The sequence below is a fragment of the Vicia villosa genome, linkage group LG3, assembly GCF_029867415.1.
Source record: "Vicia villosa cultivar HV-30 ecotype Madison, WI linkage group LG3, Vvil1.0, whole genome shotgun sequence".
NCBI classification, from domain to species: Eukaryota; Viridiplantae; Streptophyta; class Magnoliopsida; order Fabales; family Fabaceae; genus Vicia; species Vicia villosa.
Window position 1 is genome coordinate 116,433,903 of NC_081182.1, and position 23,454 is coordinate 116,457,356.

Here is a 23,454-nt window from a genome sequence, read left to right on the forward strand (position 1 = left end):
CATGCTCTTTTCGAAGCTTGACAACCATTGTTGATCCACCATCAACCAGAGCAAATTTTGTGGAAATTATCGCAGCTTTTACCGCGACTCTAACTGCTTTGACTGAACAGATGGAGAATTTAAAAAATCAGGTGAAGAACTCCAACAACAACGGGAATTAGCAGAGAGACATGAGAGGAGGACATATTAGGGGTGGAAAACTTTCGGATAATCCAATTTTCGTTCTACATCCACCATCTAGAATGGATCAAACAATGCATCAAATAGGGACAATAAAATCATCAGGCCTACAGAAGTCGTTTCCTTTTATTGATTTATTTTCTCAGTAAAAAGTTTCTAGTTTACAAACCTTGTAGAAAAGCTCTATAACTTGAAAACCTGAGAGAAACATTCCTAAACTAAATAAATTGGAGACAATTTCTGTTAAAGAGACAAGGTTTGAAACTGTCAAAGGGGAAGCAAAGAATACTTAAGTAAATTATGGTGATGATGAATTTGATAAATATAAAGGAGATGCACGAAGGCATTTATGGAATGAGAGCCTCACAATCAGTTGCAAAAATCAACTCAATGATAATGGTATTTCTTCTCAATTTGATTATTGTACTAAAGTGAGTGAAGAATCTTTTATAATTTCACTTGCTTTGAAATCTAAGGAGCACTGTCTTTTAAGTGAATTTCCAAATCTACTAACTTTTGATATGTCTGTAAGCAAAAGTGAAAATCATGACATGGATGAAAAGGGGGAACATTTTCAAATGAATGATGTAAAAGATGGAAATCTTGATATGGATGTTTGTCATATTTTACTTGGTAGACCTTGGCAATTTGATAGTGATATCACTTATTGAGGAACGGAAAACGTGATGATGTTCACATGGGGCACACATAAAATTGATATGGATCTTGTTTCACACTTTGATAAGAATCCAGGAGAAAAAAGTCTAGTTTCTTGGTGATGACACAAAGTGAAAAGAAGCTTGATAAGGCTATTAAAGAAACTAAATATTATGTCTAGTATTAACTAAAGAGGCGATGAGTGTTGTAAAGGAGAAAAAAATAATTCTAGAAGAAATGCTAGGGGTCCTAAAGTATTTCAAGGAGTTCACCGCATATGAGCCACGAAACTATTTTCCTCCTATGCGAGATAAACACAGGGAAGTTAATATTTTCAATGTGGGAGAAGAAGTGATGATGTTTTTGCGTAAGGAGAGGTTTTTAATTGGTACTTATAGCAAGCTACAACCATATGAAGCTATTTATCAAGAAGATAACTCGGGGTCGAGTTCTTTTGAAGTTAAGGAGACTGATATAAAAGGGCTTCCTGCATGAATCGAAGGAAAAGCCGCACGTCGGAACAGTTTGGTAGGATTTGTGCAAGTTTGGCGTCTGGTGTCATAATTACTCATATTATACCTTTTCGGAAAGGAAATCGGCCCAGGTAATCAACACTCCACTTTGCAATGACATATATATTTTTAAGCCATTTAAGGTTGTTTCAAGATGGAAATCAGCAATTTACTAATTTGTTTTATTTTGGATTTGATTCTATTTAGGATTTGATTCTATTTAGGATTGATTGTATTTTGGATTTGATTCTATTTAGGATTTGATTATATTTTATATTCAATTTCATTTTAGATTAAAAGATTTGATTTTGTTTTAGATTAAAGGTTTATTAGGGTCTTTTTAAGCCCATTAGGATTGTTTTGTTTTATGTATTTAATGACATTTTCCATGACCATAAGGATTACCTTTCATAGAATAAAATTTGAAGTTTTCTTTGTTCTGGTGGATTCTAGCTTATCTGACATGTTTTGCACTTGCACCCCTGTGTTTTATTCTAGGTTTGCACTTGCAACCCAATTATTTATTCTAGGTTTAGCGCTTGCTATTTCCTAGGGCTTCCGACTACGTCAGTCGCCCTTTCCATTGAGCATGTCGCCACACTTTGAGAATGGTTTTCTGATATGGGGAAGTGGGAAATGACGTGTCCCCGTTTAGTAACAATTAAGAAGGGGTCATTTGACCATGTTCTCGAAAATAGTGTGGGAAAATCATTTACTCCTGCATTTTCTCAATGCCAGTTTCTATTCCAAAAGGGCCTAGGATCCAGTCCCAAGATTGCTATAAATATTTCAACGATAGAGTTGAGAAGAACAATCTCATTTTGACCCAGAAAACCAGATACACGTATCTTTTCACCCCATTCATGAGCTATTTCTCAATCCAAAAACATACCTTAAAATCTCTGACAACCCTTAATTACTAGGAATTCTCACGTAATATACTTTTTAGAAAGTATAATTGGATCCCATGGTGGGATATAGTAAAACTAACGCGAGCCACAGTTATCGTTACTCACCTTAGCTTTCATCATCTTCTCAAAAGGATGCTTAATAAAAATTCCAATGTCACCGAAAGTTTTGGTGATAGGGGAGAATCTATTTCCTCATGGAGAAAATATACCAGTCAAGTTTTCACAACAAACATCATACTTGCTAACGCTGCCCATAATCCTAAGGAAGGAACAAAAATCTAGAACCAATTTATCGAATTAATATTGAAATTTCTGGTACATGGAAAACATGTTAATACTGATGTCCTTGCATCAGAACAATGTTAAGACAAATGTTACAACATTTGTCTTCAAATTGAACAGACTCATTAGACTAAAATTGATGTTGAAATAAAATTGTAGATTGATAAACAACACAAAAAATTGTTAATCCAGTTCAGTGCAACATCACCTACTCTGGGGGGCTACCAAACCAGGAAGGAAATCTACTATTAGCAATATTAGTTTAAAGCCTAAATAGTCCCAGTTTACAACTTCTCGCCTAATCACTACCCAGTGCAACTTCTATCTAAAAACCGACATCTAGATATCGGAAATCACCATCCCACTTCATAAATCACCTAAGTGATATCCAACAGTCTCAATCCTAGTGACTGCATCAAGAACAACCCAACAAGAAGATTATTCTTCCAAAAAAACTCAACTCTTTTGCTTAAAAGCTTCAAGAGTGAGAACAAAACTTAACTCAATACCTAAAGGCTTCTAAGTTAGAACACAACGTCTACCACAAGTATCAGAAGATACAAGGGTGACTTACAACTACACGAGAGACTCTCAAACATGCAACTCTAAGCTTCCCCTAATTTACAAATTATTAAAAGTTCAAATTACATTAGATCAAGTCTTCTCTTTTAATACACCTCTCCAGTCTGTGGGCTTCGAAATATGCATCCAGACATTTCTTAATCCACAAGTTGATGAAGGAGTGAAAAACACTTAGAAAGGGGGGATTGAATAAGTGTAACTTCTAAAAAATGGTAGATAAAAATAAAGAACACAATTATTTTTATCCTGGTTCGTTGTTAACCAAACTACTCCAGTCCATCCCTGACAAGGTGATTTACCTCAACTGAGGATTTAATCCACTAATCAAATTGATTACAATGGTTCTCCACTTAGATACCCTCGAAGTCTTCTAGAGTCTACAGGTCACAACTTGATCACTCTAGGAAATCCTTTTACAATCAATGTAAAATAAATGTTTACAAGAGTATAACTTGCTTCTAATAAAGCTGTAATCACAAAGTGATATTTCTCTTAAGTTCTAGTTCTTAACACTCACTAAAATATTACAAAGTTGTGAGGTTGAAGATGAAGTTCTTCTTTGCTTTTCTTGATTTCAGTTTGACAGTGTTTTGGTAAGTTTGCGCAGGAGTGTTATTGCTGCTTCTGAATCAGAACTTCTATTTATAGGCGCTGAGAGGAAATGACCGTTGGGAGCATTTAATGCTTTGCGTGAATATTACAATGCTGCATTTAATGTTTCACACTTTTGTCAACTACCTCGAGCCATGCTTTCACTGCTTTTACTGACTTTGCCTTTTGTAGCTTCTAACGTTCCTTTTGTCAGTCAGAGATTTGACGTTATAGCCTTTTGTACTTGTACTTTCTTCTGGACTCAGAATGTGTAGAATAGACGTTTGAATATCAGAGTCTTCAGCTTTGGTGCAGATGCAACTTCTGTCTTCAGACTTGAAGTGCTTTGAGCGTGATACCATCAGAGCTTCAGAGCTTTTACTTTTGACTGCCATCTTTTGATGCTTTCCAGATCATGTTCTGATTCTGCAGGACCATCTTCTGATGTCTTGCCAGACCATGTGCTGATGAAGCCATCCAGAACTTCTGGGTCAGTGCTTCTGAACGCTGATTTGCGCATACTCTTCCATATTTTTCCTGAAATGGAAAACGTGAATAATTAGAGTACCACATTCTCTTATACAAAATTCATACTTAATGTTATCATCAAAACTAAGAATATTGATCAGAACATTTATTGTTCTAACAGTTGAGTGATGCACCAATTATGTAGATGAATATCCATAAATCTTGGAACAAAAATATCAAGTTTCCTAAATTGTCTAAATATCCAATTCTGGCAACTTGTATACACTTGGAGATACAAAACTTGTTCCAGATTAAATCTTTTTGACCTTGAAAATATACTGAGATATATCCAAAATAAATATCACAGAATCAAATTAAATTTGTCAAGATTTAAAAACAGCATGTGCTTATGTTCTGGTATAGGATGTCACTACATCCTGCAGAACATATTTCCTGAGCAACATGTTAGAACATCTTCCATAACATCTTTGCAGTAAACCAAGTTTTAGCAAAATTGTGCCAATCCTAAAACCATGGTACTAACAAATATGATATGGATGTTCTCTCTCACAGAAATGTTCATATGGTTGTCACACTTTAATATGATAATTAGGATGTGAAACTAGTTTTAGTCGACCATACTAGCTCAACAGACATCTTGTTCTGGAGCTCCAACCTGGCACCAACAAATTATAAGCATTCCAATATTCTTTGATTGGCTTTCCCAGAGAGTAGATGCAGGTAAAAGGCTATATGACGCTTGAAGTTACATTTGGCTCAGAAGCAAGCGCCAGAAAAGTTGAAGTGAAGTATCTCGTGGTAGATGCCTTGTCCCCTTACAATGCTATCATGGGGAGACTCGCCTTTAACTCGCTATGGGAGTTCATGTCCACCCTCTATCTAAGCCTCAAATACCTATTATTTGATTGAAGGGTCGGTGTAGTTAGGGGGCAAAGAGATCAATCATGAATGTTATCAAAACTGCTTGGAAATGAGGATGGAACTCATCATCCTGGGTGTCTCCCCTCATCCACCCAAATTTGACCCTGATGTAGCAAGTTGTGACCCTAGGTTAGGGGTAGAGAATGAAAGGCTTACCCCAATATAAGACTTGAAAGAGGTCCACATCGACTCCCTTAAACCACCAAGTCACCATGTTGGGCTTTTTCTTGTTTGAGTCTGAAGAAGATTAGTTGGTTGTTATGCTCAGAAGGAATATTTACTTGTTTTCCTCAGCACCTTCAGATATTCCATGAATATATACAAGAGTGGTATGCCATCGTCTCACCAAAGACCCCACTATTAAACAGTTATCTCAAAGAAAGCACAATGTTGGTGAGGGAAAAAAGGGAGCTTATTGATGAGGAAGTGCTGAAGCTGACAAGTGCCAACTTCATAAGAGAAGTAAAATGCCCATCATGGTTAGCTAATGTGATCTTGGTAAAGAAAGCATCAAACAAATGGCGCATGTGTGTCGATTTCACTTACCTTAACACTACATGCCCAAAGTATCTATACCTTTTACCTAATAATGATTTTCTGGTCGACGGGCCCTCGGGCTACACAAACGCTTAATTTCAAGGATGTTTATTATGGATACAACCAGATTAAGATAGATCATGTGGATGCTCCCAAGACATCATTCATGTCTAATCATGGTAACTATTATTACAACATTATGCCTTTTGGGATCAAGAACGCATATGCTACTTTAGAGACTCATGCATGTGGTGTTCTCAAAATAGATAGGGAATATCCTGGAGGTGTCTATTGATAATATGATAGTGAAGAATTTAGAAGGGGAGAGTACAACGAAATTGCAAGATTTCCTAGAGTTAGTCAGGAAGTACAACATGCATTTGAATCCCGCCAAATGCTCATTAAGCATGCAGGAAGCCAAATTCCTTGGTTTCATGTTGACCAAGAAAGGCATATAGGCGAACCCCTACAAGTGTCAACCCATCATTGATATGAGGAGTCCATCTAACATGAAGGAGGTCCAACAGCTAAAAGGGCGCCTGGGGCTCTATCTCGTTTTGTTTCTTATGCAAGTGATGAGGATTTTCCTTATTTGCCACGCTGAAGAAAAAAGGGAGGTTCGAATGGACGAGTGAATGTTAGGAAGCTTTATCAAACTTAAAGGAGTTTATAGCATTGCTACCCATTTTGATGAGTTTGATTACAAGTTCACCCATGTATTTTTATTTATCTGTTACTGACTAGGCGACGAGCTTAATACTTGTTTAAAAAACTGACAAAGTGGATCAACCTATATGTTTCGTGAGCAAGGTGTTTCATGGTGATGTGGCTCAGTATAAGAAAATTGAAAGGCTCGCCTTGGCAATGGTGGTAACCACATGAAATCTCAAACCTTATTTTCAAGGACGTCATATAATGGTAAAGAAAAACTATTCCACTCAACATGTCCTCAGGAAATAATATCTAGCAAGAAGAATGGTGTCTTGGTTCGTCGAGTTGTTTGAATATGACATTTAATGCATACCCAGATGGAGCATTAAATCAAAGGTACTGGCATATTTTCTGGTAGAATTTAGTTTTCCAATGGACAAGGAGACTCCACCCCACCTATACATTGTCGGTAAATGGCACCTTTAGTGTGAAAGGAAGCGACACAAGGATAGTTTTAGAAGGTCCAAAAAATATATTGATCGAATAGTCACTGAAATTCGAGTCCAATGCTAACATAAATCAAGCTGAATATGAAGCTCTCTTGAGTCTGAAATCCAAGAGTGACTCCCAGTTGGTAGCAAAACAGGTCATTCTAGAACATCAGATAAAGGATCCCTAACTCATCAGGTATTTGAAGAAGGTATATGATTTATGAGAGCACATCAAAACTTTTGAAATATCGCATGTGCCCAGGGAGCGTAATTTTAAGGCAGGTTTCCTATCTAAGCTCGTCAGCTCGAAAAGAAAGGGGTACAACGCACAACAATTTCGGAGACACTCGTAATTCTCAGTATCGAGGCATGTGAGACTAATATTTTTGAATTTTCCGAATCATCTAGTTGGATGACACCTATAATACGCTATCTACAATTGAATGAATTACCATAAGATGAATTTTAGAAAACGAAAATCTGCAAATGCGCAACAAAGTACATTTTGATGGCAATAAAGCTCTGCAAAATAGGAAGATCCTATTCCATGTTAAGGTGATTAGGGGAGCATGAAATCACTTTAGTCATCATTGAAGTTCATCAAGAGGCTTGCAGCTGTCACATTAGCGAGTGAACCCTGACCCATAAGTTGTTGAGTGCGGGCTATTATTGGCCTACCATAAGAAATGTGACAAATGTTAGAGGCACGCCAATCTCTATCACGCACCAGCTGAGCTCCTTCACTCTGTCACGACCCTTGGCCTTTTTACTAGTGGGGTGTGGGTATTCTATGTCCACAAAGTTTATGATCGTTAGGAAAAACTTTCACAAAATTGACAGAGGCTGAAGTTAAATCCAAGATTATAATAGAGAGCATTTTTCCTTTCTATTGGAAAAGAATCATGTGCAAGTTTAGATTTCCCGAGGTCATTGTTTTAGATAATGGAACCCATTTCACTAGCACCTTCGGAGTTGATTTCTGTCACAACTTGGAAGTGAAAAAAAAATTATCTTTGTTGTCCACCCACAGGAGAATGGAAAAAAATTGGCAAACAAGGTAATTCTAAAATAGATAAAAAAAAGAAGCAAGATGATGGAAAAGGACTATGAACAAAACAATTACATGAAGTACTATGATCATATCAAACCACTCCTCACTCAACCACCAAGGATACTCTCTTCACTTTGTTATAGAAGGAAAATACCATGTTGCCTATAGAAATCGATGCAACTTCCTGGAGACACTCTAATTATAATATAGAGCAGAACGAGACAAATTTAAGATGTGTCGCTGATCTAGTTGACGAAACAAGAGATATTGCCTATTTTCGAGAATTCTCCACCAAGAAAAAGGCAGACAGAATTATAACTCCAAAGTGGTTCAAGAGAGACTCCCAGTTGGTAATAAAACAGGTCATTCTAGAAAATCAGACAAAGGATCCCTAACTCATCAGGTATTTGAAGAAGGTATATGATTTATGAGAGCACATCAAAACTTTTGAAATATCGCATGTGCCCAGGGAGCATAATTTTAAGGCAGATTTCCTATCTAAGCTCGTCAGCTCGAAAAGAAAGGGGTACAACGCACAACAATTTCAGAGACACTCGTTATTCTCAGTATCGAGGCATGTGAGACTAATATTTTTTAATTTTCCGAATCATCTAGTTGGATGACACCTATAATATGCTATCTACAATTGAATGAATTACCATAAGATGAATTTTAGAAAAAGAAAATCAGCAAATGCGCAACAAAGTACATTTTGATGGAAATAAAGCTCTGCAAAATGGGAAGATCCTATTCCATGTTAAGGTGATTAGGGGAGCATGAAATCACTTTAGTCATCATTGAAGTTCATCAAGAGGCTTGCAGCTGTCACATTAGCGAGTGAACCCTGACCCATAAGTTGTTGAGTGCGGGCTATTATTGGCCTACCATAAGAAATGTGACAAATGTTAGAGACACGCCAATCTCTATCACGCACCAGCTGAGCTCCTTCACTCTGTCACGACCCCTTGGCCTTTTTACCAGTGGGGTGTGGGTATTCTATGTCCTTTTCCCTAGCTCCGTGTCAGCTTAAGTTTATAATCGTTAGGAAAAACTTTCACAAAATTGATAGAGGCTGAAGTTGAATCCAAGATTATAATAGAGAGCATTTTTCCTTTCTATTGGAAAAGAATCATGTGCAAGTTTAGATTTCCCGAGGTCATTGTTTCAGATAATGGAACACATTTCACTAGCACCTTCGGAGTTGATTTCTGTCATAACTTGGAAGTGCAAAAAAAATTATCTTTGTTGTTCACCCACAGGAGAATAGAAAAAAATTGGCAAACAAGGTAATTCTAAAATAGATAAAAAAAGAAGCAAGATGATGGAAAAGGACTATGAACAAAACAATTACATGAAGTACTATGATCATATCAAACCACTCCTCACTCAACCACCAAGGATACTCTTTTCACTCTGTTATAGAAGGAAAATACCATGTTTCCTATAGAAATCGATGCAACTTCCTGGAGACACTCTAATTGTAATATAGAGCATAACGAGACAAATTTAAGATGTGTTGCTGATCTGGTTGACGAAACAAGAGATATTGCCTATTTTCGAGAATTCTCCACCAAGAAAAAGGCGGACAGAAGTATAACTCCAAAGTGGTTCAAAGGAAAATGGAGGAGGGTGACCTAGTGTTGAGACACGTCGTCGTGCCCTTCCATTAGAAAAAGATGCAACCAAACTAGGAAATACCATATCATATATACCCGAAACTGCCTCATGGATCCTACAACTTGGAATTCTGTCAATCTATGACATTATCATAGCTAATTATTAGGAGGAAGGGTTTCCTATCAATGTATAAATCTCTTTGGAACTTTTTTCTTTTGCAACAGGTTACTTTGGCTCTGCTGACAATATGAACGATGGACTTCCATTTCAAGATCCTTGCCGCCTTGAAAATGGAATTATGAATGTTGGACTTCCATTAGAAGATTATTTCCGCCTTAAAAAGGACAATATAAATGTTTTTGCCGCCTTGAAATGGGCAATATGTTAGATTTTCACTAGAAGATCCTTGCCACCTTGAAAAGGGTAATATGAATGTTGGACTTCCACAGAAAGATCATTGTCACCTAATCCTTGTTGTTGGTTGGAAATATAAGTATGAATGAGGTCTAGAAGGGATGGTTGAATAGATTGGTCCCCTTTTAAAAACAATTTGAAAACTTTAAATACAAAAAATCAGATTTTGGTGGGCAGAAGCTAAAATAACGAAAAATGAAAGTATAAAATCTCAACACTATGAATTATAACAAATTGATTTCAATGTTATCATTAACAAAATGATCAAAAAATAACTTGAGTCAACTAAGATAGTTCAATTTTCTTAATGTAAGAAATTACCATCTCAACATAAGCATGTTGTTTAACACAATCAACTTAAGCATGATACAATAGATTTCATGCAACACAAACCTATTGTATAAAGTATGCTAATTATATTACGATTTAACGACTACATGATGAATGACTAAAATTAAAGAGATATAGAGAAAGATGAGAGTACACATAGATATTTAGTGGTTCAGAAACCGGTCTTGCTATGTCTACTCCACTCTTTAGTGGTTTCAAACCAACTAGGAAAATAATCAAGTCTTCCACTATTTCAATTATTAATATACAAGTATTTTGATACAACGAACTATCATCAGTTTGAATGCTAATGGTCACAATGAATTAGCTTACACATGAATCCAATGATAGTGCCTTCTACTGATGTAGATACTCTACTGCTACACACAATATCCTCAATGATCTTGATTCAATAACATTACCATCCATAATAACCTGCTCCAAGCTTCTGTTCTGCATCATTTTTTTCACGAATCAAAAGAAGATTTGTCTGAGAGATTGCCATTAGCCTCGATTAATTGGATAACTCCCAACTTTGTTCTACGACAGCTTTTACATGGTTTCACCAAAGTCTTCAATGGATTATAGAGACACTCTTCTCTCATTATGAACAAAACACAATCCAAAATTCATTTCCAAGAAACGATTTCTCCACTTGATACACAAAAACATAACTTCAAAAAATACATTAGATTCCCTAATACACCTTTAATCTACCTCTCATACTTAATATTTAGAGTTGAAGGTCCTTAAAAATGGTTTTTGACAAAAGGTTAAAGATGATGAGTAGTATTTGAAGAAGCTCACACACATAATTAAAACTCATAAGATCTAAATTATATGAGGTTACTCATAAGGTATACGCAAGGAGTTAGGTTTTTGTGAAAGAAAAACACACTCTAGGTTTTCTCAAGGTTCTTGGTAAAAAGTGGGTTTCTAGGTTCTTGGGTGATTGTTCCAAGATTTGTCAATTCTATCACTTGATTGATCAATCCTATCACTTTCTCTGGGTTTCTTAGTTTTCAATAAGAGCATACAAACAACAATGAATCAATAAATGTGTTTCTTCACACTTTTTTTGAGTTTTTCTCTCATGGGTGACACACACTCTCTCATTGACAAAAAAGGAGAAAGATGAATAATGGTGCATGAGGGTAGACTCTTAGAATGCTACACTATAAAAATTTTAAGACAAAAGTTTTTTTATCAAATCATAAGGTAAAAATTTGAGTAAAAAACAATTAACTTGAATAAAAGGTTAGAAAGAAGGGAAATAGGCCATGATTCGGGTCATGTGTATCTCATGATTTGACTCGAAGAAGTTTTGATTCAAATCACACTTTGCTTTGATTTGACTCAAATGAGGTAGAGACCAATCCCACCTTTCTTGAGGCTTCATGATTCAAGTCACACATATGTATGATTTGAATCATACATCCTTACAACCTTGACTCAAGTGTTATAACTTTTGATTCAAGCAATGCTTATTATTTTAACTTAAAACGAATTGCTAGGATAAAAAAGGAGACACAAACATGGACTACAACAACTAAGTCAATGAATCAAGAGGTTGTTCAAACGTACAAGAAATTAAATAGCCTAAGCGAATGAATACAAATACAACACATCATTGCAAAGGAATTACAATAACATTGCTACAGCATCAGTGCAAATAAATTCACATAATAAAGAAGGATACAAACACACGATAAATCAAATAATGCATTATACATACAAATTGACAAACAATTAAAACTAAAAGTGATACCCACAATGACTAAAAATTAACTTGCCACCTTGAAAAGAGTAATATGAATGTTAGACTTTTACTGGAAGATCCTTGCTACCTTGAAAAGGACAATATGAATTTTGGACATTCACTGGAAGATCTTTACCTCCTTAAAAAAGTCAATCTGAACTATATATTTCCACAAGGAGGTCCCTTGGCATCTTAGAAGAAAGTAGCATAAGCGCCATCCCCATAAGACGACTAAAATCTCGCATGAGGGCTCAACTGAAGTCTCATCTGAGGGACTCGGCTGAAGTCTTACCTGAGGGACTTAACTAAAATCTCGCCTGAGTGACTCAATTGAAGTCTCGCTTGAGAGACTTGACTGAAGTCTCATCTTAGGGACTCAACTAAAGTCTCGCTTGAGAGACTCGATGAAAGTATCACCTAAGGGGGCTCAAATGAAGTCTTGCCCAAGGGACTCATCTAAAGTATAATCTTAGGAGCCCAACTTGGGCCTTATCAAAGTATTCCATTTAAGGGCTCATCAGGGTGTCCAAATAAAGGAAAAGACGCTAAAAAACTATGCCCATCACAAGCCCTCGTGCTTAAGAAGTTGTATATTGGTATACTTTAAAAGGAGTCCATAAGGGGCAAGGCGGAGACAAGGGGCATGAGTTGAGTCATAGCGCCTTTCTGATCGCCCATTTTCTATTTTGGGCGCTCGTTTACTAGATATGTCGTCCTTCCCATTAAATGTTTTCCTCCCTTTGAGAATGGTTGCTCGATAAGGGGAAGTGGGGAATGATGTGGCCCGATTCTATAACAATAAAGAATGATTCATTTAACCATATTCTCGAAAATATTTGTGCGATAACTGTTCACTCCTACATTTTCTCAATAGCAGTCGCTATTCCTAAAAGGCAAAAGATCTAGACCTATATGTTATATAAATATATCAACAATAAGTTTAAGAAGAACAATCTCATTCTCACACAGAAAACAAGCTACGCGGAGCTTATCACCTTCTACGTGAGCTACCTCTCAATCCTACAATATAAATTAAAACTCCCGACAACCCTTAATCACTAGGAATTTTCATATATTATACTTTTTAATAAGTACAATCATGTAAAGAAAAGACATGTAGACCATTTGGCATGGAGAACAAATATGATGAAGAGAAGTCAAACAATTAGAGGACAAGTGACACATAAAAAATGTATAAGAGAAATTTTAAAAAAAAATATTACAAGATTAACTATTTGAATAGAAGCATGTTTCTAAATAGAATAACATGACATAAATTGATCGATATAATCGGCCACATGAAGGCTTTGTTGTTGTTATAATATATATATATATATATATATATATATATATATATATATATATATATATATATATATATATATATATATATATATATATATATATATATATATATATTCAATATGCGACTTAGAATCTTTCAAATACACTCTCTCACGTCCAACACTCTTTTGAGTTTGGTGCGTGGATTTAAAAAGTGGGGGGCAATGTCCAATCGATAGACTCTGATGTCATATTAGAGTTTGGTCTAACTCATTCTTACAAAATCGATTTGTAAGTGGGATGCCGGTGTCACTCGGTGGTTGGACCCAACTCAGGTCATAGAGGAAAATAGTAAAACTATATTTTAGGTCATAGAGAAAAAAAAATTAAAAATCCAACAAAATATGTAAAACACATTAGCAAAGAAGATTTTCTCTTGTTAACTTAGTTTAACAAAAGAAACAAATCATAATTATTGATTATTATTGAACCACAAGTTATTGATAAATATTAAGAAATGCATCTCATTCTTAATATAGATAGATGTTGCGTGTATGAGCATTGTACAACAACTAGACAAGACAATATGAGGCGAAGTAAGTTGCACAAAGAGTTTAGAATACCACAAGCTAGTAAAGAAACCTATACCTTGAAAGTTCCATTTCATGTGGTATAGGAAACAGACAAATGAAAAGAAAATTGAAAATTGGTAAATAAAAATGGTAATAGTGTTTTTGCATGTTGCAGGCCTCAAAAGCATAAATTCAAACGACCATTTTGTTTGACTTTTCAGGAATCTCTCCTTGGTTTGGTTGTATATGACCATCCCTTTGTATTTGTATTCCCTATGTGAAGAAGGTGCTGTGTTTGTAGGGTCACTCCCATATGTCTACTTGCTTTGAGGTGAATAAATAAATAAAGGATGCAGCTCATCTTAAAAGAAGGAAATGTGTTGCTTATTGCATCCTCTCTAAATCTTTGATCATATGATTTTTCATTATTATAATGATATAATCATATTTATTTTAACAAGAACAATTAGATGAAATATAAATGATCTCTTCTAGTTATTGTCTAGATACGTAATATTAAATCTAAAAAAGTTTTGTCGCGTATTGAAACTCTCTCTGCTTCGAGAGATTATTCTCTACAGGTGCACGAAAAGACCATTCAATTTATACAATAACATCAACAATTACACCCGAAGACCATTCAATTTATACAATAACACTAACAATCAAATTTTATCCCATTAATTATGATTGGTTATGTGAATCTACTTATGTCATACTCCCTCCGTTTTTTATTATAAGTTGTTTTAGACTTTTCACACAGATTAAGAAAAATAATAATTGTTGTATGAAAATGAAAAATTATGAAGGTTTTTACAAAATTATCCTTCATTAATAACATGTGGAAGATAAATTTATATAATTGAAAGGAGAGAGAATAATAAATATTTAAAGATATAATAGGAAAAATAACATTAATTATTCATTAGAATTATAAAACGACTTATATTTAAATACAAAATATTTTTCCAAAACGACTTATAATAAAAAACAGAGGGAGTAATGTTTTATCCAATGCCAACTTTCTATCTAAATCTTTAATCTCAAAATACTTTTTAGTTTTTTTTTTTTTTACTTTTTACTATTTCTGATTATTTGACTCCTTTCAATTTAACTATATACCACAAAATTTACAGTTTCTTTCTCTACAAGTCAAAACTATATAAATCTATTTTTCACAATTTTTTTTGCCACATACCTCAACATTTTCTCTAATATTATTATGTAAAATTTTATTATGTCTACTCTTACCATACACCAAGAGAATAATCTTCATTTCTGCTACATTAACTTTATTCTCGTGTTGATTATTAGTTGTCGAACATTTTATTTTGTACAACATCACATGTCTTACTGCAATTTGTTAAAAAATTTGTTTCAGCTTACGAGGTACCTTTACGTCACATAAAATTCCTGAAGCTCTCTCCATTTCAACCATTAAACTTGAATTTGATGATGGTTTACATCTTCCATTTCTCCATCATTTTGTATTACAGACTCAATATATTTAAACAGTACACCTTGTGGGATGATATATTCTTCAACTTTCACCTTTAAATCAAAAAGGTTTTTTCTTTTGTCGAACTTACATTTCATATACATCATTTTACTTCTGTCTAGACAAAAGTCTTTCTCTTCTAAAACTCGTCTCCAAATCGTCAATTTTTCATTTAAATTCTCTTTCGACTCTTAGAATAAAATTATATTTATATAAAACATGCATCTTTGTGCTACCTCCTGGTTGTATGTTTGTGAATACATCCAAAATTAAATGAAAAATACCATTTTTCTCCATCATGTATTTATACACTAGCTGATACTCTCTTTATAATCTAAGATAGCTTGAATATATCCAATCATAACCCTTTCTCTCTAGAGTTTAATGTATACAATTCCAACTCCTTTCTTCTATATAATTTTTCATCAAATCTCCGTACTCTATCATGTAAATACTCTCTTTATAATTTAGGATAGCTCAAATATGTACACTCATAACCCCTTTTTCTATAGAGTTTAATGTATACAATTCCAACTCCTTTCTTTTCTAGAGTTTTTCATCAAATCTCCGTAGACTGTAGACTCTATCATGTAAATTCTATCATACGCATTTTCCAACTCAATAAAAATTAAATACAACTTTTGTCGATCTATCCAATAATGCATACATTAATTTTGCTATGCATAATTAGTCTCTAGCACTGATAAAAAGAGAGGAGTGTGTAAAACCCGGGACAATCAATATACTTTGTTCACAAAATTTGTCAAATCCTATGACTTCGTTCATAAAATTTAATAAAAATATCTTTTTAGATAAACCTAAAACCAGAAATTTAAGTCTTTACCCTCAGATTGGATCTTGTAACTTGTCTTCACAAATTATTTATATAAAGTTATGAAAATAAATCAATCTTCTTATGAACGGAACATAACCAAATAAATGAAATCAAACAAACCGGAAAATTAGCATCAGAATAAATTACTTTCTCTACAGTGAGTTGAATTCCTGTCTTTTATAAAAGAGAAGCTCTTCTTTTTTTTATTGAATTAAACAAAAGCTCTATTTAAAGAGAAAAAGATCTAAAAAATATTTAAAGTTTCAACCCTCCAATTTGAAATATAAAAAACAAAAAATCAAAGAGTACAAATTATTATTAGTAATGAAAAAATGACCCAGAAAAGTAGAATGAATCATCTCTTCTATCAAATCATTCAACCCAACATCTAAATTACCCACCCTGCCAAACATCTTGAGTGCTATACAAGCCAACATCATTCTTCTTTTCTCTATTCCATTGCACACTAAATTATTATAACAAACAATAAATAAATTATCAATTATCATCACTCCATCTACATCCCTCACCTAACAATTTCCCCTCCCAACCTATCCTCAAAAAAAACTCCTATGTTTCAATTGCTAATTTCAACCCTCCAACTACACCATTTATAAAATCAACTACTTATTTCATCCACATAAAAATAACCTAGCCTAAGTCGCGTTAAACCAACTCTAATAGATAGTTGTGGTTAGACAGATGCATCTGAACAAGTTCGAACCCACGGACATCAATTATCAAACCAATTCAATTGATAGACAGATGCATCTCAAATCTGAACAAGTTCTAACCAACTACATCAAAAAAATTTATCAAAAGTCCTATTAAACCAATTCAATTGATAGTTGTGCAGAAACATCAAATGCATTTAGACAGGTCCGAATCCACAACATCCTAGTTGTGCAGAAACATCATCTAAGAATGTTCGAACCCACAAAATCCGAGTTACGGATTGAGACATACATCAAATACATCTGGGCAGATTCGAACCCACAACATCCCAGGACTAATTCACCTTTAGGAGGAGAAAACCTATCATCAACTATATTACTATACAAAAACAACATAAATTATATAAAAGTGATTTGAGTCAATGAAGTAGGTGATGCAAAAATAAAGAGCAAAATCATATGAATCTCTCAAACAATAATCATTCTAAGATCTAAAAGATAGATCATAATAATTTCCAGTTTTTCATCTCATAATCCTTAGAAATTAGAGAACAAAAACATGGAAAATAAAATTATGATGATATATAATATAGCCTTTTTTTCATACATCAAAGCAGAAGAGAAGACAAACTCTCACAGAAATTAAGATTATATTACCCATAATCTCATAACCGATCATCAATCATAAATTTCATCTTCATTTTCATTTTTTCCGCATAATAAAAAAAAGGGGAAAAAAGAAAAAGCAAAAAATTAAAGTAAAAAAAATTCATAATTTTCTTCACGATCCAATACATCACAGATCTCAATTATCATTAGAGGCAGAGAAGAGTGCAGTGCAGATCCTCACCAAGTCCGATGGCCACGTCAGCATCAGCGTCCTCCAGCGGCGGCGCGTTCAGATCAAACGGCAGCGGCTGACGTTTAAACGAAAGCATAGTAGACGACGCCGCGTTGTCGTTGTCGGCATCGTCGACAACAGATGATGATGAATCGCAGTCGCTACGGCAGTCTTCAGGAGCCACCGGCGGTGTTCTCGGGTATCGTCTTCCGGTAACGACAGAAGGCGGCACCGGTGGTCTCACCGGACGTGGACCGCTGAAGGACTCAACAGTACTGCTCATTCCACTTGATGTAGGTCTCCGATGATCCTGATAACCATCTCCGGCACCGGCACCTGCACCGGCGTAGAATCTTAATTCGCCGAACGGATTTCCGGCTTCAGGATTTTGATAAAAAGGCTGTTGAAGAGGAAAATTAGTCTTGGCTTTCGCTCCCCGGAGATTTCTGGCGGCGGTGTCGTACGCACGCGCCGCCTCTTCAGCCGTATCAAAGGTTCCAAGCCAAACCCTTGCTTTCTTCAGAGGATCTCTGATCTCAGCCGCGAACCGTCCCCACGGTCTTTTTCTAACCCCTCTGTATCTCGGTTCTTTGAAAAAAACCGGTTCAACCGCCGCCGCAGCAGTTGTTGCACCTCCTCGACCCATCTTCACAGGTTCAATCTTTTTCAAATTCTAAAACAACCCACAAAATCAAATCTGCCAAAAAAAATGCAAAAATTGATAAATCTAAGAAAAAAACCTATCAAGTTTTTCTCTTTTTTTTTCTCACAAGAAACTCATATTTTCTTCAAACAAGGTTTGATTGATGTGAGAGAGGAAACTTATGGGTTTTGAAGGGATTGATGGGTTAAAGAAAAGAGGAAGATGGTTATGGTGATGAGATTGAGGAGGAGAATGAGGGAGAGAGATGAAGAGAGAGAAAAAGATGAATGGGTGGTGGTGGGAGAGAGAAAGAGAGATTGTGGTTGAAGGAAAGTAGCATAACAAAAGTTAACAACAATACCATATACACAACAACACCTTCTCTTCTTCTTGTTTCATTTATCTATCTAACTACACAAAAATATATATATATTAATATTCAAAATGGACCTTCTGTTTTCTTTCTTACCTTTCCCTGTGGGTTTCTCTGGCTCTGGCTGTAATTGTAATTACCTTTTCTTTCTCTTGTTTTCACATTTTTATTATTTATTAATTTTTATTTTAATAGGGTGATGGAATTTAGGTGGGTAAGGAAAAGACTAGAAGGTCCTTGAGGTGTGTACGCGCAATGAGGTTGGAAGGTGAATGGAAAATGGTTGGTTTCGTGATTCCGTGTGAGTGTGTTTGTGGTGTATTGGTAAGGTCTCTTTCATGATATCACAACTGTTCCTAACTTTTATTTTATTTTTATTTTTTATTATTTATTTTTCTCGATATTTTTTTTGTTCAGCGTTACAGACGGTAAAAGTAATATGCACGTGGATTCCTTAATTAGATTTACTTGCGTGAGATGAGAAGCAATAGATTTTTTTTTTTTTTTATTTTGGACAAGTTTCTACGCAAAATTTTTGTTATAATTAATAAATAATTTTACTACTAAAATAAAAATTTCTTGAATTAATTTTGGATCAATTTTGATATAGATAGAAAATCGCATTGAGTGCGATTTATAGCCATAAAGAATTAATAATTTCATTTGTAATTATCAAATCAGCTTTCTATGGAAGGAAAATATATATTTTTATTAATATTTAAAATAATTAAATAATGTTATGGTATAATAATATAATACGCTGTCAATAATAAATGATAAAAATAAAATACAGCTATATAGATAAGGGTTGGTATTGTTTGAATAAATCATTATATATAGAAATATAAAGTAGGTCTTCACGTTTTATATATAATATTTTAATAATCATACCCCAAAAAAAATATAGTTCTTATACTATTATATAAAAAAAAACTAAAAATATATATTTATTCTGATAACAGATGTTGCTATATATTAAATAGTAACACGGCATTTTTTCATATGTTTAAGAAATTGTTTATAAGATGATGATAAGAAATCTTATTCCATATAGTTTTAATGCAAAATATGAGAGAGATTTGAGAAAACAAGTAATTGGATTTAAAGTGGTCAATAAAGTTTTGATAGGAAAAAATAAAGTGGTCAATAAATTTCGGTTGTATTTTTAATGGCTCAAGAAGATATATTCAATAACATGTAATTTAAGGAGACTTGTAATATGTATAAATTTATTTTTATTATTGATTGGTTGGGTGGTTAAAGAAATATTAATTTAAATGAAGAGAGATAAATACTGGATTTGTTAGTAATATGGAAAGAAAATTTCTCACCCCACCCCATAACATTTAGGCGCACCATCGGAATGACAATTTTGTTCTCGTGCTTCTGTAAATGGATCTCTGAAAGCACATTTTTTGAGATGTAATCGAATCGGTTTGAACCGGTTTTTGATCAAAAAAAGGTCCGAACCAATAATATCTTCATTGGTTTGGTGTGGTTTGGCTTTTAACATTTTTCAAAAATAGAACCGAACCAAACTATTCGGTTTGGGTTGGTTTGGTTGATCTGTTTTTAATATTTTTTCAAACATTATATTCATCAATATATTTTCCAATATTATATTTTTCGGTATATTTTATGCTATTATTTTTTAAAATAATACATTTCATGTCATTTATTTCATGCTCTAATTTTTCAAACAACTTACAGGTTGCACTTAATCCATATATGAAACAATGACATAGTTTCATTGCATAATGAAATAAATTCACTATAAAAGTTGAATCTTGACATCGGAATGTTAGAAATAAATTTGAAAGTTTAACAAATAGAACACAGAAAAACACACATCAATTAATATGTTTCCACCTTAAATACACATAAAATCTATTTTGTAACAAGACTAGAAGGAGTTTTGTTGAAGAAGAAATTAGAAAGGTAAAAAAATATGAAAATTAACGAAGAGAATTTGAACCCAAAGAAATATACCATAACATATCATAGTGGCAATAGTGAGAGCAACATTTAAGGTAGACAACTAGAGAAGTAGTTTAGTGAGAGCAAGTTTTTGTGACTTATGGTTTTTACTTTATATGTTTTGGAGTTTAGTTCTAAATGCGGGTTTTGTTTAAAAGAAGAAAGTGAAAACAAAGATGGAAAATGGTTGAAAGGTACAAAATTTGAGCTCAATGAAGGGTGGAATAAAGGATTTAGAGCGTCATTATTTCTATTGGTTCAGTTCATCGGTTTGGCGGTTCTTAAAAACTAAAATCGAGAATCGAACCAAACCACATCAGTTTTTATTGGTTCGGTTCGGTTTTAGAACCGAACCACAAACAATCGGTTTTATTTCGGTTTGGTTTGGTTTGGATTGTCGTAGATGCATCTACGGAAAATCCCTGAACTGATTTTATGTGTATTTTCTCCCCATATACACTAGTTTATTACACTTCCGTAGATGCATTTACGGAAGAAATCAAATTTTTTTCAAAATATGGGGTGCTTCCGGAGATCCATCTACGGAAGCTGGGGGCAAAAATGAAAAATTCTATAGTGTGTAAGAGATCCATGGGGTTGGATGAGAAATTTTCTATGAAAATTCTATGATGAATCACAACTAACCAGTGACTGCTTAAAAAACTAATAATAGACCGTGATCGAGAAACATAAAGGATAATATTAATATAAAAATATTTTTCAAAATAAAAATATGAAAAACAAATAAAGTATTAAAAAGTAATACATAAATATTATTTTAAATATATTTTATAATGAATTAAAATAAATAAATAAAATTGGATAAAAAGTATTAAGGTATTTTGTACAAATTCTAATGATTGTTGTAACACCCCAATTCTACCCCGCAATTATAAGCAAAAATCATAGTACATTTAAAAATATTCATCAAACGATGGGATATCACATTTCGACTTAACCAAACAAACATACTTATATTTCATTTAACAAAGATACATAACATTCGGAAATAAAACTTTATCCAACAACTTCCAATTTCAACTTATAAACATCTTTCAATTCAACTTAAAACAAATGTCATCATGGAATACAACAATTAAATAATAACGACTATTCCCCCGAATGCTACGTATCAGAGCAATGGACACCAACTCGACTTGCCATAAAGCAAGAAAAAGACTTCACATCAATAATCTCGAACATCCACGACTAATCTTGAATACCTGCCCATTTCCCATGGTAGGGGAAATATCAGCAAAGGGGAGATATCTTACAATATAAAGGAATGCATGATAAATAATATAGGAGGTATAGATCATACATGATTTCACCACTTCGCATCACATAACATCTTACAACAATTTTCATCGCAAAACAAACTTACCAATATAATACAACTTTTAAAACGGCAACAATGTTATTAATCAATTAAGACAACATATTCAAATTCACAATTACACTATCATCATGTTACAACAAACATATCATCGTCTCAACAATTCAAATCACATAATTAACTTATGAAATGGCAACAATGTCAACAATGACAATATATGCAATTCACAAGTAAGATTCCAACACATCACGACAAACATCTCATCATCACGTCACAACAAACATCTCATCATCTCAACAATACAAGCGCAATTCAAATGCAATTCAATGTGACTCGAATGTGACTCAAAGTTATCCAAATGCATGTGGTACCATTTGGAGTAAAACTCCCACGTCTCAAAATTTGCCATTGGGCACACGTCGCTATTTGCCATTAAGGCCTCGTCGCTCTTTCCATTAAGGCCATGTCTCTCTTATGCAATGAATGCAACATCCACACAAACACAACATAAACACAAATATCGACTAAACACCATCATCTAAATCACCATCGAACATTATCAATATAATGTCGAACTTCAACAACAACAAAATCATCATCATTCATAAGAATGCGTCACTTTACTTCATAATACGTCACAATTACAACTTATCGACATTGACAGTTGGGTCTACGACAACAACAACAACAACAAATTCCACATACTAGCACAACGACAACAAATTCATCATGTTATCACAACAACAACGAATCCATCTAGTTAACAACAAACATCAACAATTCATCTTATTACCAACAATTCAAGTAATCATCTTGACATATTATATTCAACTTCATATATATTGTTAATTCATCACATGGCATCATCATCGACTCATACATATCAAATACGCACAATTAATTGCATATAGCATACCACATCTTTATCGACTCGTACATATCAATACGCACAATTAATCGCATATAGCATACAACATCTTTATCGACTCGTACATATCAATACGTACAATAGCAACAACAACAACCTATCATTACTATTCATAGTAAGGTGTTGCATCTCAACTACATCTTCACGGCATACAAACAATCACAAAGCATTCATCATCACAACAATTAGCATATAATCATTCACACTCATCATGAATAACATATCACATATCATGCCAACATTATTATTATCAATCAACATCAATTCACATATTACATAGATACGATTCAAGTAACATGTTATCACTCACCTATAGATCATACTCATAGTATTCACCAATTCAACATCTCATTATACATGTAGTAAACAATTTCCAATACATGTGTGCACATCCTTATCAATTCATTACGGTATACGATATGAATAACTTACAACGTATCATATCAACACATGTTATTCACATTTCATCAAGCCATAACACATATTCACATACATACATGTTATTAAAACAGCCTCAT

General features: G+C 33.9%; 1 protein-coding gene across 1 annotated transcript; it reads right to left on the reverse strand.

Annotated features, from left to right (window-relative positions):
* Positions 1 to 17,416: 17,416 nt before the first annotated feature.
* LOC131662383 (ethylene-responsive transcription factor 3-like) lies at positions 17,417 to 18,811 on the reverse strand. The gene has a single exon (XM_058932151.1). It carries the CDS (start codon positions 18,323 to 18,325, stop codon positions 17,654 to 17,656), a length of 672 nt encoding a protein of 223 aa, XP_058788134.1. The 5' UTR covers positions 18,326 to 18,811; the 3' UTR covers positions 17,417 to 17,653.
* Between the last annotated feature and the right edge of the window lie 4,643 nt (positions 18,812 to 23,454).

What these genes read in the sequence shown, in the direction of transcription:
- LOC131662383 (XM_058932151.1), bottom strand. Translation starts at nt 18,325, where the DNA reads ATGGGTCGAGGAGGTGCAACAACTGCTGCGGCGGCGGTTGAACCGGTT.